General features: G+C 41.4%; 1 protein-coding gene across 1 annotated transcript in view; it reads left to right on the forward strand.

The window, feature by feature from the left end:
- LOC110989211 (A disintegrin and metalloproteinase with thrombospondin motifs 9-like) overlaps positions 1 to 18,872 on the forward strand; it is a 144,284-nt gene that overhangs the window by 18,383 nt on the left and 107,029 nt on the right. The window contains exon 4 of the mRNA XM_087135790.1: positions 12,899 to 12,931. Within this exon, the coding sequence (XP_086991916.1) occupies positions 12,899 to 12,931 (33 nt within the window). The remainder of the gene's footprint in view (positions 1 to 12,898; positions 12,932 to 18,872) is intronic.

Here is an 18,872-nt window from a genome sequence, read left to right on the forward strand (position 1 = left end):
TGTGGGTTAATCCTGGGAATTCTTGACTGGCAGACTAGCAAGATTTATCTACACACAGGGGTTTGGGAACAATGACATTTTCCCACTGGTAGGATCTTTTACCCAATTACATGGACCAGGTTAAGGTCTTACCACAACTGTCAAAACAGTGAGTTGGGAAGTTGCTGGGGAAACATAAATGTGACATTATTTCAGGAACTGAGTTGATGTGATGCTGATGTAATTTTGTTAGTCACGTACAAAAAGAAGGAATGTTTTCCTGTGCCCTACCCCAAAATCCAACCTATCCCAGAATGTATCCAAGACCCAGATACATGTACAATGCTTCAAGGATATTTGAAACTTTTTTGTCAGCTTTCCTTTCATAAATGAACCTACTGCTGCCAGAGTCAAGCCTTTAATGAAATAGTTCCAGGGGTAAATACCAGATCTTTTTAACCTTGGTGCTGGATTTCAGATCCCTTCCCATTTTGCTACTGTGCAGCAACTGGCCTAGCCTGTGCCTATAGACCCAGCAAATAGTTAACAGTGGTCTGGTGCCCAAGACATGAAAAGAGAGTAAACTCTCCGGAGTTCCACATTATACTGTTTAAACAATGATGTCGTGTCTTGTGAGGGTTATTAGCTGTGTCTCTCCAAGATACAAGTAGAAACTTGCAAGTTTGCATTTGTGTTTAAATGTTTGTGGCATGTTGTTAACAATTTTGATTTGTCGAAAGGTGTCAAATTCATCAACATAAAGGCTAGTTGAATCAATCGCAATTAATTTTCAAGTGCAATTTTTGATGTGGCACATATGCAAAATAAAAAATGTAACATTGCACTTGAAAAGGTATCTCTAAATCTAATCTGCACTCTTAGTGCAAAGGTTGCTTCTGTGTTTTTTTTTTGCTTATTCTATTGTACATATCTAACAGTTCAACTCTTGAGGGTACAATTTTATTACCCAATCTCTAAAACCTTAGACTTATTGCAAGCAAAATTTGTCAGAGTTTGTCTGTCCCTGAAAAAATAGTCTTATCAACTGTCTGGCGACCTGTGACCCAAATGAAGGCTAAGGGTAAGATAAGGCAAGATGAAAGGTCAAAGGTCAGAAATCCGGGGTACATCATTTCAGCAGACAGCCTGCTGGTTGGTACCCTGAACATTTAAAAAAAAAATCATATTGGCCTTTTCGGTGACTTTGGAGACTACTGTGTTGCTTATCAAAAAAATGTGTTTCCAACTTCGCCTAATTCCTTACCGTTTCCAGTTTGCTCTCACGGCTGGATGTTGCTTTGACCTCTACCCCAAGACCATACCATGCCACTGCCTTTTCATGAATGGGAAAAAATAATTTACATAATCGTCCAAATATAGTCCCCCAAGTCTGGGGTTTTGCCAATGCAAATGCAACTGTGAATGAACTGTTGAGCGGCCGGTTGGCCTCTGTACCCTCTGTCTGTGTAGTGATAATGCCAGAAGTTTTCAGTGATGTCAGGATATAAGATTGAATTTCCTGCCGTTTGCTTTGCTAGCTTCGGGCTGGGGTCATGTGTAAAAATGGCACCATAGCATTACTCACTCGCTGCTTTTTATACACACGCAGATTATATAGAGCAAGCATAATCTTTTCTTGATAGTCGCAACATGGTACATGCGCAGCTTATTTGGTCCCAATGTAGGCCGACTTGTCACATGCCTGTAAAGATAAGGAAGAGTGCTTTTTAGCACACGTTTTCAGCCATCCAAAAAGTTGACATTTTTATTAAAGTGGGCAGATACAGGCAGATCAGGTGGAAAAAGGTTTTCTCCACCTTAACATCTGTAGACTGTTAACTTAGCAGTTCCTTATATTTAATCCTCATAATTACATCTGTACCCTGTTCCGGAGACCTACCACTTTGGGGGGATAACGTCCCAAACTCAAAATGTTCAAAGAAGTCAACCAAACCGTACAGTAATTATCTGCAACTGCATTCGGCTGATGCAGCTGACCCATTGTTACTGAAATAAGATTCTGTGTAGATTTTTTTTTTTTTGGGGTGGGGGATTTGCTGTCTCAGTGCATGGGTTGAGCAACTTGAGAGACACCTAACTGGTTGGGGTGAGGTGGAGGAGAGAGACAGCCATCTCAGCTGCTCAAAGTGTTGATTTTAACTCTTCTCAGTATAAGCTGTATTTTTAGCCAGGGAGACAGAACATACCTTTGCACTTACATTTAGAAGGGTTGAAATTTCTCTTGCTTCTTAGCTGATTTCAGCTTTTTTTGTTTTGGATTTCAGCTTTTTTCCTCATTGGCTGGTGTACAAAAGTAGAGGAGATTTTCACAGTTCAGCTTCTTTATGCCTTTTTTCAGCTGTGTTCAGCTAATTTTTTTATCATTGGTCAATCTCATCCCTGATCTGCATGTAAGTCCTGGGAAATATTCATTTTGTCTTGGATGTAAACTTGAACACAGACTATTCATGTCTGGGCAGATGATGAAATCAGATAATGTGATACCCAGACATCTCCAAGTGACAGTTGCTTAAGGATTTACAAATGTTAAAGATGCCAGGCACAGACTCGTCAAGAAAAACCACACATTCTTAGGAGGCAGGTTCATGTCCATTGGAATCCACTCCTTTGGGAACACAGGCTTAAAGGGACAAGCAGATGTTATTCCTGTTTACCCTCATCAGGTTTTTCTCCCTGTTTGTCACACTTTTCCTCCAATGCTAAAAATAGAAATTGTATGATATTCAGTGTCTGAGCCTTTTTGTGTGACAAACTCTAAACAAGTTCCGAACATATAGGGCAACTAGTGTTGTGCATTAAATTATATCCTCCTTGCTTGAAGCCAACAAGATCCTCCAAACTGGTTCTTGGCCTATATGTCTAGTTCACAGGTGCATTTACTGTACATTTACATGTACAATGTGAGCATGCATTTAATAGTGACAGAAGAGTAGGCCTAAGCAGACAATGGGAAATGCATAATGAATGGTCATGGAGCTAGTCAGTGGAATTGTTCACGCTCATGTGACAACTTGTGTTCACAGCTGGAATGAAATCTTTGTTCCCAGTTTCCTTGGGGGCCAAATCCTCCGGATCTATTAGGACTCTAACTCAATACTAGAGTCCCTGGATTTACCAAGAGACTTATCCTTACCTGGATCATGCATTATCACAAAGCATCTGCTGAGAAGAGAGATGTGACGATGTTCATACCACAGAGACTCTATTCCCATATCAGGCTTACAATTTTCTGTCATGTTCATCCAAATCAACTGAAAGCCCCACCCAGGTGAATTCAAATAATATTATGGGAACACATTAAGGCATGCAGGAATATTCCTCTGTGGTTAAGGTCAGCTGCTCAAGTTACATGGACTTTACTTGTGGATAAGTCAATATAGTAACTGTTGAAAACTCACGATGCTCATCTAGAGTTTCAGTTCTGAGGATCTGGGCTGAATCTTGTCAGTTCCTGGCCACAGGTATGTCATTCATCGCCAGAAGTGTTATGAAATCACAAGAAAAACTATGAGTATGCACTGTGAGAATAGACCTAGAAGTGATCTTTTTTTTTACTGGCCTGGTTTAGAATCTGAACACTGTTAGGGCTGTGTTCACAGCCGGCTTCTGCAGCTGGTCCCAGGAATGCTTGGCATATGAATATTACAACCTCTACAGGCCCCGAAGGCTATGGTGTAATAAACGGCTGGTGAAATGCGAAACATCATGGGACAAATTACAGGCGAATATTCCCCTTGGTTTGGTTTGGGTAGTTGAACCTGACTGGAACATCTGGTGGGATGGGGTGCATGGAGGGGTTACTGGACTGAGAAGGGCAGACGTCGGAGTGCAGCAGTTTTCTTTTACAACTTACAGCCAGTCTCTGCATCAGACTCAAAGGTGCTTTGTCAACTTCTTCTTTGGTATCAAAGATTTGTTGTGGCCACCGTATGTAGGCATATATTTTCAATGTCCACAGTATCTTGCTGAAATCGTACCTGCATGAACATTTTTGTGGTACTGAAGTTACTAGTATGCTCCTGGCTGAGACACATGTAGGCCTTCGTACCTGAATCAAAGATATTTTTGAACCCAGTTACTTGCTGTTTCAACATTAGAAATTTGTCTGATGAGGAAGATATTCTCAAGGCCAACATGCACATACTGTTATCAATTCATTGTCCATCACAATTGGTTGAAATTGCTCTGTTACATTGATGGTGCAGCATTGCCCTCACAAATTTCCTGCTTGTACCAGTTATTATTCTGAGTGAACGGAATTTTACTTGACAGTGGTTTTAATTGAGAATGTTTGGTTGTAACCAAGTTTCTGAGGAAAAATATCAACATTTGACTCCCAGGTTAAAACCCTAAAAGCACAACACAAGAAGATTTGGAAAGGAAGTGCTGGTTTTGAAAATTAACGGGAGATCCCAACACAGCAAAAGATCAGTAAGGGGGAATATGTGACATGTTTGGGATAGTTCCCACTCGAGTGGAAAATGAAATCTCCTGTAGAAACCTTTCCAGGAATCTCACATACTATTGGCTGCACCTGTGCTGAGAGTCCCAGGCTTTCCTCAGCTGGTGCCCATCATGTCTGCCACTCCATCATCTGTCAGTACAGCAGTTGTCTTTGTGCATATTCATGGTGTGCTCTGACCCCAGAATGATTTGCCCCCACCCCGGGGACAGTTGATCTGGTACAGGATTTCCCCCAGCCCCGGGGATATACTGATACTGCCCTCTGCTAATGACAGATACTCTGTCAAGTTCCATCACCGATCCCCATCTGAAAGATCATTGATTGTACAGACTACAGTCGGAGGCAAGTTGTACCTTCAGCATGTGTTTTTCAAATGCAAGATGTTTTTGATTATAGATAACTTCCTGTTTCTTTCTCGTATTATTTTTTATGAAAAAACAAACAAACAAACAAAAAGGGGTATATACAGGTAGGTCAGTTTCTGAAGTATTTAGAGGATTCTTATATTAGTTTACATGGGTGTAATGTCTTTAAGAACAAGAACCTGTCACAGAGGAGAAATGTATTGGAGAGGAGTACACTTGGAAGCCATCTTGTGTCGCTCATGTCGAAAAAAAAAACTGTCAGGGATGAGGAGGGTGGGGGGACTCTTATTTTCTTCCACCTTACAAGAATGCTAAGCAAATTCACAAAAATATTTCACCCATTGACCAGGAATACAAACAGTTCAGGTTTTGTTGAGTTGATAATCAGCTCAGGAAAGTTCTAAGTGGGGCTAACCTCTCAGATTAGTTCTGAAAAGATATCTTTTCAGAAGGGATTTGGAAGTTAGGAACTACCCTGTGGATTGCTGTCATTGTGGAAACAGCTAACCAATTCATACCACACCTTGGTCTCAGGATCTTATTTCACCTGACACCAGGCTTTCCAGATTCTCAAATAACTAAAAGTTAACAGATTTTGCTAATGGTATTGTATAAGTGTTGTACACAAGCAAATCCTTGGCCAAAATTTGTTTGAGTTAAGCCACACATACTTTGTATCAAGCTGTGTGCCGACCTAACCACAGCTGGGCATGTGAAAGAGATGCTGTGCTTCACCTTGCAGTATTGTTTCAGATTTCGGAAATGCAGCCCCTGCAATAATTGAATCCTTATGCGCTGAGTACGCATTGGCTGTGAAGGAGACAGAGAACCTTGCTTAGTCATGCTGAAAATGTGAAATAAAATTGCCAACTGGTAACATTGTTCCCTGGAAGCAGTTACCATAATGCCAATTGGTCTTTTGATGCAGGATAATGTGACCCACAGTGGCCTCATCCTGCTGTTGTTTGATAACCAGGTTTTCACGTTGGATCCAATTTCCTATGCAGTAAGTAAAACCAGACTTCAGCAAATCTGAGTTCAATATTCGGGGGGGGGGGGGCTGTTTCAGTAGATGGATTTGATCTATCAAGAGGACTTTACTGGAAGAAGATGTCATGGATGATTGAGGAGTTATCCTTGGTGGACAGGGGGATGGGACAGTTAGAGTTAATCTACAGTCTACTGTTTACAATTCACCCGATTATGATGGTTCTTAGTTTACTTTCTGCAGTCTACTCTCTGCCCAGTTGCCATGTGGTCAGGCCCTTGGTACGTCACTGAGATTACATCTCACATTCCCCACATGCCAGGCAAGACTACCCCTGCAGTTGCTATTAACCTGGCTGGAGACAAACTCCCTGACCAGGGTTTGGCATCTGTGGTTTGGTGAGGGCTAGCCTTCTTCCAGACATTTGATGGCCTCCCTGGCCAAACACGGACCACCCAGCTTGGCCTCATTCCATGGGGCCACAGACATCTCAAGAGAGCAGCCAAACAGACACAGCAACTTCTAACAAGCTTATCATAAGTGGATAAATAGAATTACCCACTCTCTGTGGATGCCAGGCAAGTACTCCAATTGAAGAGTCTTGGAAAGAGACTAGTGTGGAGGTCAAGCTACCCTGGGAGTGGAGTGGTGAGGTCATCTCAGCACTCCAGTTCACCCATTGTGGATATCACTTTTACAGGCTTCCTGTGTTGGAGTTGCTGTGCTGCAAACCCTCAGCGAGGCAAAGTTGAGTCTCACTTTTCTTGAAGTACACATTACCAAACTTTTTACAGGGAGGTGAGTGCAGCCTAAATGTGGAGAAACAGGGATTTCCTTGGGAGGATCCCAGCCCACCTTTGTTTATGAGTCCAGTATGTGCAACTGAGCTGGGTAATTTATCAGCTTGGTAATTTTATTATTCCGTTCATATATCTGTTTTAGTTAAAACTAAGTAGGCCCTACATGTACACGTGTACTGCATTCCATTCTCCATCGTGCTTTCAAGAGCCAAATGTCAAACAAGTAGTCTTTTGGCCTTCTTGTAAAGATCAAAACTGTGTTCAGACAGGCACATTAAGTTATCGAAAGGTCATCGAGTGTTAAAAGGTCTGCATTGATGCCCAACTGATTCAATCCCCCAGTATAAAGATGGACCTCCCTTTTTCTAATTAATGAAGAGAATGCATATATGTTTATGGATTGTGAGAAAACCCAGGCACAGAGAGCTGTCAAAGCTTTTTATCCTTATTAATTACATGACATAAATCACTTGAATTATAGGTTAAGAATTCAGCCTGGTTCATAGTGCAGCCTAGATAGATGGATAGATAGACATTCATTGAATCGCAAAGGTAAATAAAGCAGACAGAATTTATGACATGCTGGAGCACCTCAGATTACGGGAACTCAGTACTAGCAAACTACCCCTAGTTGCTGTACTGTGCTGAAGTTAATTTAGGAAAGGACATTAACACCAGCCAGTGCAGCCTTGGTGTGAGAGTACTGCAGTGACTTGTACAAATCAGGGACTTGGAATTAAATATTTTTGTTACGGTTACGTAAGGAAGCAGACTTGTTTTAAGCACCCCTGGAAAAGTCCTTCCATTTATGATATCACTTATGGGACGTGGAAGCAGTCTATGAAACTCCCCCAATTTTGTTGTAGTATTGGCCAACAAGAAGATTGTATTTCTTCTTGAAGAATGAAAACCACATACTTCACCTAGCCATAAGTGTGTAATATTTTGCATTGGAAAAAGTTATGAACCAATTTTTTTTCTGCCAAGAATGTTGAGTCTGCATTTGTTTCTGTAGCCTTCTACATTCGATTTACAACTTGGCTGCTCTAAAGTGACATTGACATGGCATTGAATATGCAAAGTTCAAGTAAGCAAGGGTCTGTTTTTCTTCTGCCAAGAGGTTCCCCAGAGGTTGTCACAGTGAAGGCTGAGTCCTGACTGGACCTTTTTTTCAGGATGACTTCTTTTCCTTGCATGAAAGTGTCTTGCTGGTTGGTCGGTTTCCAGACTGATGCTTCTGCCATAGAACTGGCTGTGGCATTGACCAGCCTTACCCACAGTATCAAAGGTTGACCTTGGATACCCAAATTTGCTTGAGGTGTGAAGAGAGCTGGGAAATGGAAAAGAAGGCGTGAGAGGTGTGGGGTGGGTAGCAGCAGACAGGGGGGCCTTGCCTGTGGTTGTGCAAGTATGAATGATACATTCCCTGAGGACTTAATTGCACTGCACGCCTGCAGTGATTCTGCCAAGCATGTGATGCGATTAAGTCCCTGGGCTGCTTGCAATTCCATTTCAAAAATGGGGTATAGCTTTGCCGCTGTCATGGTGGTTGTCCCTAGACGTTGGTTATGCTGAGTAGAATTCTCACAAAGACAGCTGGTCCCATGATCTAAGCTGGTTGGTGTTCATCCAGTCTCTGTACATTGATGCATAGAGATGGGTGGCCAAGACTTGGTCATATGACTGAGAGGCAATCTTAAGAGGAATGACATGCAGCTGAGTTTTTCTCAGAAAGTGAATCACACTGTCTGGAAGGATTTGCCCGGTAATATATACATGGTTTCTTTATGTCTCTCAGGCATGTACGTGTAGATCTTGGACAATCACACTAGTGACACTACCCTGAAAAGATATCTTTGCTCAAAGAAAACGCAAAATACCATATCACCTGCCAGACTGGACAAAGGGAGAGTTCCTGGAAGTCACTTGGTTGTAGTCGGAGGGAAATTAATGGCACAAATCAACAAATTAAAAACCTAAGTGGTATTTTACTCGCTGTTGGAGCCATTTTTTTTATTATGCATTGTTGGATAATTGCACTCAATATTTTACCATGGCCACCATGTATAACTATATTTTGCCATACATAAAAACTGAAACAACCCCCCCCCAAGTAAATCAGTCAACTGAATTTGTAGGAAAACTTCTCATTGCACCCGTATGTTCTGTGGCCGGTACAAAAACCTAATAATAAAGGATTGTTTGTGTCGCATTCCTTCAAATCAGAAGTAACCAGCATGACCCCTATGCTCACCTTAAGCCTCTATCAATAGCCAAGCCACTGAACCTCTAGTTAAAGGTATCTCGTAGTGTACATCCAAGCATGCAATGACTGAAAATGTTGACATTCTTGCTGAGTAGTATGGAGATACTCAGACACCAGCAAGCTTCATGCGGATCAGTCAGTCAAATATCAGTTTTTCGGCAGTACTGTTCAACACCTCATACTCTTGTTAGTACAGTTATACTCATAAAATTTGGTGGTTCTGCATGTACCCTTTATAATAATAGGGGTGGTGGTTACAAAAGTTCATTTTACATTTGAAATTCAAACATACAATACAAAACATACAACAACCCCTGGGTTGGAGTTTGAAACACCTGACTTTCCCCTGGTATCCACCTCGAATATGGCCATTTCACTGTCATTGACATGTGCAGTTTGTATTGTTTAATTTCACCAAAAGTGCCAGAATTTGAGTGAAAAAAATCCTTGGGTGTCTCTTCTCTCCCTGTTTTTTTTTCTTGAGTTGGTAAGGTCATGGAAAGTTTGAATCATGATTCTTCCCACCTTCCACACCAGTGCACAAAGGAGAGGTAGCAGATCATGGAAGCTCTTCTGCCTACATTCAGGATGAACTGCATACATTGTATATTGAAATGACATGAAAACCCTAAAGGTGTCGCAAACTGGGGCATTGAGATGTCAGCGCTGGTGTACAACATGTTCGTACTTTAAACCAGCCCCTGGCATTGACGTCATTCAACCGTATGACACTGCAGGGTCTCCCCAGACACATTGTAAACAAACAGATAATGGTAATTGTGCAGCAGAGTGGCAATGACTCCAAGACAAGTGCACACTTTCTGGAAATAAGCTCTCATTTCTGTCGATCACGGCATAAACTTCATATCCAGTATGTGGATATTGCTGCACATGTACATGCAGGTAAAGGAACGGGATCACCTAGCACAGAAAGTGACTCTGAAATGTCTTATTTTTTCTGCCAAGTTTAACTGAAGCAAGTCATGAGGTTTAAAACAAAACCAAAAAATTGGGATGATTCCCTATTCCTGAAAGTTCATTAGATTAAAAATAATTGCCCATATTGTCCATAAGAAAATATACCAGGCAAGATGTGGGATGGAGGGGTACCCCCCTTACCTGTCCAATCCCTATACACACTCTAGACTATTGTTACCTAACACATCCCCCCTAGAAATCTGTAAAGAATTCCTGAGATTCCGATCAAACAATGACCAACACAAAGGAGGGGGGTTCTCTCCGTCCCATATCTTGCTTCAAATGTAAAAAAAACCAGAATTCTCTGTTAATGTTACAAAGACATAACATTACAGCCTTGCAGACAATCAAGCTCACATTGTTCTTTGCAAGTTTCCCCCAAATATTACATTTGTCCCATCCATTTACACCTTACGAGTTGACAATTCACTGGGGATCAGGGAAAGTGCAAAAAACAGGTCATTGCAGGATCTCCAAGACATCACTTGTGAGGCCTGGGAACATCACTGTGACAGAATGACAAAACCATACCCAGTTGGAGTAGACCACAGTGATGCCATAAGTGCAGTCACACTCATTGTGGGTTGTGTGTTTTCTCTGAAGCTGACAGGTGCTGATGAGACATTCAGCGAAACCATACCAAGGCTTTAACAAAATCTGGAGTTGGATGGAATCCCGTAATACTTTTTTTTTTCAGACAGATGTTTCAAGTAAAGCTGAGTCCAACAGAAAGGGTTAATAGGTGGTGCAAAGGTATTGCGGTAGTTTTCATTCAGGGGGACTAGTACAAGATTTCTTAAAATGTCCTGAATGTAAATTGAAGAGAAAACCCTTCATTGGAGATCTGCGTATTTTGCTTTGAGATCTTTAAAAACCGATAATCTAATTAGAGGTGTTAACTTGCAGGGAGACACCTATAAACAGAGCAGTGTTGTAGTTCACACGCCAACACAAGACTTCCAGTTATGAATCCAAGCCAAGTCACAACTTCACACAAGCTGTTTAACTGAACTCCAAAGCATTCCTTTGTCATCCTTCACTTGTGACTGATCTTGTGAGTTGTGACTTGCTCAGTGATGGGCGGGGTGGGACTGGCCTTGTGTCTGGTCTTGACCAAAGCATTGAAAGTGAGTGTCACTTTAAAGCAATCCAATATGAGTAATTTCTTGCTGATGATGCTCACCGGTCAACTGCTAAATCCCACCCTCTGCAGACAGCCAGCCCCTAAGGCCCCAGTGCAGGGAATCTGATCATAAGGTAGATAATTATCCAGTAAAGCCCTCCTCCGAGGGGGTCGATTTGTTAATCCCCCTGTCAAATCCCTCCCTCTGTATCACCTCCTGGAAACTTTTCTTGTTCTCTATCTTGTAAACTAGAGGAGCTTCTATTCCCCCCAGTGTTCTTGGCCTGTTGGCCAGTGTTATACCTGTGTCTATGGAGAACTTGGTCAAGAGTGGCTCACAGTAAACTCTCTTTCATACAGTGGGTGGAAGTGTGAATTTCACTGCACTTAATCACCTCTGCTGCCTATGCCATTGGGATACCATGCAGTGATTACAGCACTAGTCGGTGTAACACTCAGCAGTTACAGAGGTTTGTTAAACCTTGTGGTTGGCAACCGTCAGCATACTGATGCTTGAATTTGACTCTGTATCAGTGTGAGGAAGTATACAAATAATGATTTGTATAAGATCATAGTGCTGTGATAGGGTGTAAGCCTATATAGATCACTGTCATTGTTGGCCTTCAGTTTTGACCTCTTTAGCAAATTAATGGATCACATTTACTCAAATTACCCTGGAGCATTCTTTGGGGTGCCTCTGCGATCAGTGTGCATTTTTTGGAAGTTCAAATCAACACAGTCCTTCTCTCACTCTCTCAGCCCTCCTCTCCCTCCCCCCCCCATCATCTAGATGTATTTATTGTTATATATTTTGGGTTTTGGGGTTGGTTTATTTATTTATTTTTAATCAACTACTCTCCCAACGAACCATGTATGACACGTATGGTACTTATTTCAGTTGCCATGCCAATCTGTAAAACTTGTCATGTTGTGCTGTTCTGTTTGTACTGTAGCTGCAGATTTTTTGGGGGGGGGGGAGGTGTTGATAAAACCTTGATGGACTGCTATCCCTGAAAGAGCCCATCTCAGAGGCCTTTGCTGCGGATTCTTAGATTCCTCAATTATCAGCATTAACATCGATTTCAATAGAATTTCCATCACAATCCAAGGACTCTCCCCTCAATGATCTGAATGACTAGAGGCTTGACCTTAATGCCAGGTTTGAATGCCCTTCATGGTAACTTCATCTCTGGGGTGTTCCAGCCCCAGGGGGTGTGTCTGATGTTACAGACACCCAATTAAATGATAATGGTGACAGACGCCCCATTCAATTATGACATGCCTTGTGTGTATTGTGTTAACTCCACTCTGTGACTCCACTAATCTGCAGATATGACAGATTTGTATCACCTATTTCATCTGTACAGGATGCAAGTTTAAAATTAAAGGGGCTGTGTAACGAAGAATTTGTCAGCAGAATTACGTGTACATACTGTCATCTATAAGTACAAAGCCTTTGCAACATTTGTCATCAAACAAGTGATACATTAGAGAAAATCCACAATCCACAAATCCACTGTACTTCTAATTTAATTAATATAGCAGCTCTCGGGTTGCTTCACCCAAGTACAGATGAACAGCTAATATTTTAGATTTTTCCACATGTTGAACTGTATTTGTACCAAGTCCTTTGGACTGACAATGTAGTTACAGTAGAAATCTATTTTAACTCATCTCTTGATTGTAATATCTCAGAACTTTGTGACCATAACCCTGCTGTTGTTGGAGCTACGTGCTGAAGTGATATTTTGCCAAGTCGTCAATTACCATTGAAAATTCATATTGATAACAACCTCAGAAATCAGACAGTAATGTTTCGGAGTGCATTGTTAAAAGTTACTATTATTCAATTTACATTTTTGTGAATGTAAAATGTTAGTTAATATCATTCTGCATTTTTCTGTTCTTTGCAGATGATGACCTGTCTTCGAAGGGACCCTTACCAAGTAAGTTAGTTTTTCTTTCCTTGGAATATTGTAACAGTTGTCTCCTCTATCCACCATTTCCTTGGATAGGCACGGATGTTCTAAAAGTTCGTAGTTGTGCAAAAGTCCTGCCAGTATATGCCAGCTTTCATGGTATACATGCAAACAAATGTATCCACAGTAGATGTTAGTTGAGATGTTCAAAGGGTACTGATGTTGTCAAACAAGCAATGCAGCCTTAAGGGTGTGCTGTGTAGGAAAACAGGGTTGGTGAGTTGATCAAGTCTGATAGTAGATACATACATATTGTGACGTGCACACCCACAGTGATACATGCAGGCCTATAGATGAGCTTTATAATTCCTCTTCGTTGAAAGCGATGGCCACACCTGGACAGATTGATAGATATGAAATAGCCACATCAGACTTGTTCGATATTGGTCTCCGCATTATGGAAGTGACTATGTGGGCAGGCAAAGGCGCCACAGAAATTTCTACACCTATTGTTGGTTCACAAAAGGCTGATTGTTGTTTCCTTACTTTTTGAACAGTAGGAGGAGAGTTATATATTAGAAGCATAAAGGACACAAAATGCTAGAGGGCATGACAGAATACAGGCAACTTTGAAGGTTATATGATGATTAATTGATGGAATAATTGGTTTGGTTGGAGTTGTGGATGTTATGTGCCCAGCAGATCTCTTTTAATTTTTGAATTAGATGTTTTTATGATTCAGCAATCACTTCATTTATATTTGCATACATCCCTCCTGAAAAATGTTTCAATTAACATGTTATGTCTATTTGATATCTGGCTGTACATATCTGGATGTTAATTTGACAACAATTTATAAGTTGGAGTTGAAGGTAACAGGTGGCAGACAGCAGTGATTCTTCCTTTTTATTAAAACAAAATCAAAAAAATTCCCAAACAATTTAAAATCCTCTTTCACAGGCTTTGAAAGTGATTAGATTTAAGATTTATAAAAATTTTTCCAGTAGGTTTGGTGGGAATTCTTTCCCTCCACCATTAATCATGAAGGCTTGTGAGCTCACCTTACCATTATCACCTGTGGGTACAATGCCCCCGTTCCACCCTGCTAGCCATGGGCAACACACTGTGGGTCCAGCCGATGATGGACTGAACTTGAACGGTTAAACCATGGATCCCCAGTTTTGCCACATCCAGGGGTTTGATCAACGATGATGGCAAACAGAAGTGATTGGTTGGGGACTCCCTTGAAACTTGAATGTGATTACTGATTGGTGTGCTGTCATAGGTAGGCAAGTGGGGTTGGGCTCAATTGCCCGAGCCCGGCAGAGGGCCTGTTTGTGCTGTATGTATGTACCTGCCAGAGAATGGGCCTGACAGGATGTGAAGTTATCACTTTAATGGACTGGGATAGTTGCGTTTCAGACTACTTTGATTCAGGTGAAAGGAAAATAAGAGAAGGGCGAGGATAAAAGAAAGGGGGATGGGCTGATGAAATCAGTAAGAAACACAAGCCTCTGTGAACTTACGGTGCCCCTCAGTAATGGCAGAAGTATTGTGCTATTTAAAATTGAGGGCATTTGTTTTGTCCAGGCACAATTACCCACATCACCATGCCTGTACCATTACTGGGGGCTGCCATAGCATGTAAGCACAGTGATCCTTTTCCTCTGATTGTCCAGCTTGTACAGCTAAGCTGTACTGTAATGAAGTACTGAATGCATGTACATGGTGTATACAGGTCATTTCATGTACATGTCTTTCAGCAATTCAGGTTTATTAAAAAGTGTATCCCTTACACCATCCCTGTACCTGTAAATGTGTCTGATTGGGTGTTAGATGTGAGACAAGTCACCCACTCACAGGGAACTTCCTCCCAGGAATGCCGGGCTTTTGTTTGGGTGCCTGATCATACCCCAGGAGTAAACACATCTCCAGTGTTTGTCTAGCCACTGCAATGACTGTACCCCTGCATGTACTTCTTGTCAGGAGCATCACGTCCAGTGAGTCACACCGAAAAGAGAAATGCAGGTGACTAACTGTCTTGCACCAGAAGAACCGAAATCCCCAAATTTGACTAGGATTCCCCTGCGGTCCTTGGGTGGTGACATTGATGGATTTAAAAAAGCCTTCAGCTACTGTTCCTTTATCTTTGCTGAAAACCAATCTGGTGGACAAGAGAGGATAAGAAACTGTAATATCCCAGTGGCATAATTTGGGCCTTACTGGTTCAGAGGGAGATGACGTCTTCATTGTTTCATCTGTCAATCAATTATGGTAACCTCTAGTTTCCTTTGAAGGATGTGAGACAGCTCTGGCCTTGATTGTAATTTTTTGGGGGGTTGTTTTTCTTAAAGTCATAGTCTGACATGTACACTGTACACGTACATGTACGTGTACATGTACATGTATATACGGTTGGGAGGTTATTTATGAAATACGGTACAGCATACTCTGCACCAACAAGGAAAAAAAGACAAAACTTACTGGTGCAAATTGCATTTAGTTCAGAGTCCTTATATTGGCATACTCTTATTGGAGACATTTTCTCGGCCACATGGTCGCCAGCTTTTGTCTGCAAACTTCACAGGGCAGCATGTCTGCAGGATACCAACCTGTTTACCAAGGACTTTTCCTGTGCAATCAAAGTGTTAAGTGCACTTGTCCGTATCATTGCAGAGCATTTCAGTATGACAGGATAGGAATTTTCAGTGAAGATCGTAATCGTTCTATTTTAAGCCATGGAGGCAGTCTCTGTTGAAAATTCTACCCCAATACACATAATACACACATACACTGTAGGTGTTCAGGTATTATGTAAACTATGCCCCAGTGTCTTTTATGTCAATAAACATATTTATGAGAGTGCACAGGTGCTATTTGTTCACCTTGATATATTGTCCCCAGTTTTACCCATCAACACCAGTGGAATCTGTGTCCAGATAAAACATACCAAGAGATGTATTACACCATACATGTACAGTACATGTACTTCGAACAAGATCACCTGTTGCGGGAATCATGACCCACAACGTCATGGTACAGTGAAATTTGTTGCTTAGTGGAACAGTTACGCTTGGCGGCACATATGATGTGGAACCCCTGGGTAGGAATGCGGATGAGAGATATTCTGACGAGCGATGGATATTGTCATCACGTGCATTTGTTTAAACAAATAGCACAACCACTTCAAGTTTGTCAGGACATTGGAGAACACAGAATAGCCAGCCTGCTCTCTTTATGAAAGTTGAATGAGCAGCCCCCTGTGGAGACTCACAATACATATTTATATTGAGGCTATGGTTCTGTGCAGTTTAAAGAGTAACCCAAGAAATAGCTCAGTGGTACTATGCATGTAATGTATACGTCTTTTTTTATGGAGAACATGTTCATGTCCTCAGAACATATATGAAGGGTTTATTTCCAAAATGCGATATATCGATTTGAAAAACATGCAGTTTGTCCATAATTTTAAAAGATTGAAGAGCTTGAGCAGCGTACCATGTGTCCCTAAACTTCTTTTTCACTATTTTGACTCCTTAAAGTTGTGTTAAGCTGTCTTGAAGCTGTAGAAACTAGCTGTAGAGGGTAGGATTCTGAAAGGTACCAAAATTGCGTTTATCACATTTGGGAAATAAACTCTTCATATTCAAATGTATCGTGGCCAGAGCTGATGGTATTACATGTACCTGCAAAATTTCAGAGCTGAGCAAAACCCTCAGAAGTGACTCAGATTTTTATGAACAAAACCTTCAACCAGTACAACACTGGAAGCCTTCCTTTTAGTAAAATTTAGTTGGTTTTCTCGTCAACTGTATGTTTTATCCATTCACCTTTCAAGCTATGGGTTACCCGAACTTAAAGAGGATGTCTGAAATATTTGAGATAGTGAATGATACTTGGAGTGGCATTTATGTGGGAGTGGTGGAGACCACCAGTACCGACAGACTGTTAAAGGAAGCTATAGATGTTGAACCAGATTCACTCTCGGCCCATAAATATTTGGCTTGTCGTATTTCATGTATGATATAGAGGATGCCATTCATTATGAAACACTAAAGTTTTGCTGCCGCCTTGATATTTTTTATTGGGCTTGAAAGACACATTGCACACCCCACGTCCTGTCCAGAATACACATTCAAGTCGTAGTATGAGAGACGGAACATCAGATAAGTACAACACTAGTTCACTAATTGATTCGCATCCTCCGATAACGAGCCCGGGCAAGACAGAATTCAACCTCCTGACAGATAAAGCAAACGACAAAGTAAGCTCCAGAAAACTAAGGCTAGCTGATAACAACACAACTTCAGTGGAAATTTTAACATTTTACCCCGCTCGATGCCCCAGTTTTATTACCGGGGAAAGATCCAGGTGTATAGCCCCCAGTTCCTGTGCACTGGCAAGTCTCTTAACAGTCGGGGTGCATCTGTAACATTTAAGAGCCAATATCCTGGATGTCTAGATTCAACTTGCTTCCTCCCATTAACCTTTGCCTTGCATTGTACAGGATACTGCCAGGTTAGCTCTTGGGATGCCTGAAGTCTTGGGGGATGCTGGACCCCTCTGCCTCATTGGAATGAGAAGACTGAATAGTTGAAGCGGGAGAAGATATGCTTTACATATCCCGTCCCAGAGAGGAATGGTGAAGGACTTTTTAAGCAAGCTTTGATCGAGTTTGCACCCAGGGAGATTATTTGGGTCCGTTGTTTTCATTTTTGGCCTAAAATATTGCCGGAGGCTAAAAAAACATTCAGGTTGAGAATGAGTGCTCGACGACAGTAATAACTGGAGCATACTGACAGCTGTAAGAGAATATTTCCCCGCAGTGTTTTTCCTTTCCAGTTGATGGCTATCCAAGACCCTGGAAAGAACTGATGATGACGAAACTGCAGGTACCTAAGCAGTGGAGGTTGTCTTGTGGCAGTCTGAAAAATATGAGGAAAAGTATAGGCCTATGTATTCCTGTGTACTTCAGAACCATGCTGATCAGGGCATAGTGTTTTTTGTGATTTTTTTAAGGAACGTAGCTTACGTTCTCAAAACTTATATTCCGTCTAACTGCTTTCTTTAATTTTCAAGTGAACAACATTCCAAAAATATTATTACATTGTGAATTTGTGCTCATTGTATTGCCACTTTTGGATTATGTGTTGCTTAAAAATTGCCTTCTTCAAAAAATGTACATGTACCAAGACCAAAGATTGATAGTTTGATATTAACTAAACAAAATGACAGAATTCCAAGGAGAGCAGTTTGTCAACCAGTGAAGGAAGTACTGCACGGAAATTGCCAAGACACTATCCCTGTTTTGACCTGTTCAACCTCCACATTTAATGATGTCCAGGTTACTCTGTCATCTTTCAATGATTACTGGCAATTTTCACCTCCCCATTGCCCTTGCATACATCCAGCAGGTGATCAGCTGTGCCATTCTCAGATTATTGAAACTGGGTTATCACCGAAGGGGTATTTCTTGTAATAGTCTCTGACAGGACATGTGAAAGCTAATATATTGTTATCGGTGTATATAGGTGCACATGTACTTGTGTGTCTTTGCTTGTTGATTTTGAATCACTAAACTGGTAAATAGCTACGTCTTTCATGTGCACACACTGATTTCTACCTTAACGGTATTTTTTCTTCAGTTTTTGAGGTCTTACAGCGTGATTCTTGCATGATAAACAATCTTTCTGGAAAGCTGTACTCTCTATATAAAAGCATTTCTTCTATGCAAAATGGATGAGTCCGGCTCCATTCCTTATACCTTTTCTTCCACAAATCAAGAAAGTCAGAAGTCGTCCACACACCTGTGAGGGGTGATGTAGTGAAAGCAGAGGGGTGTGTCGAGCACTTTGTACACCAGACACTCCTGCACTTCCGAGGCTAAGACCCCACATTTTCAAGTTGACAGCGTACCCTGGCAGGTCAAAAAAACCCTGTAGCTCCTGTAGGGTTGCTGTGTCACCTC

The sequence above is a fragment of the Acanthaster planci genome, linkage group LG04, assembly GCF_054643075.1.
Source record: "Acanthaster planci isolate LZ-2023a linkage group LG04, COTS_SCS, whole genome shotgun sequence".
Lineage (NCBI taxonomy): Eukaryota > Metazoa > Echinodermata > Asteroidea > Valvatida > Acanthasteridae > Acanthaster > Acanthaster planci.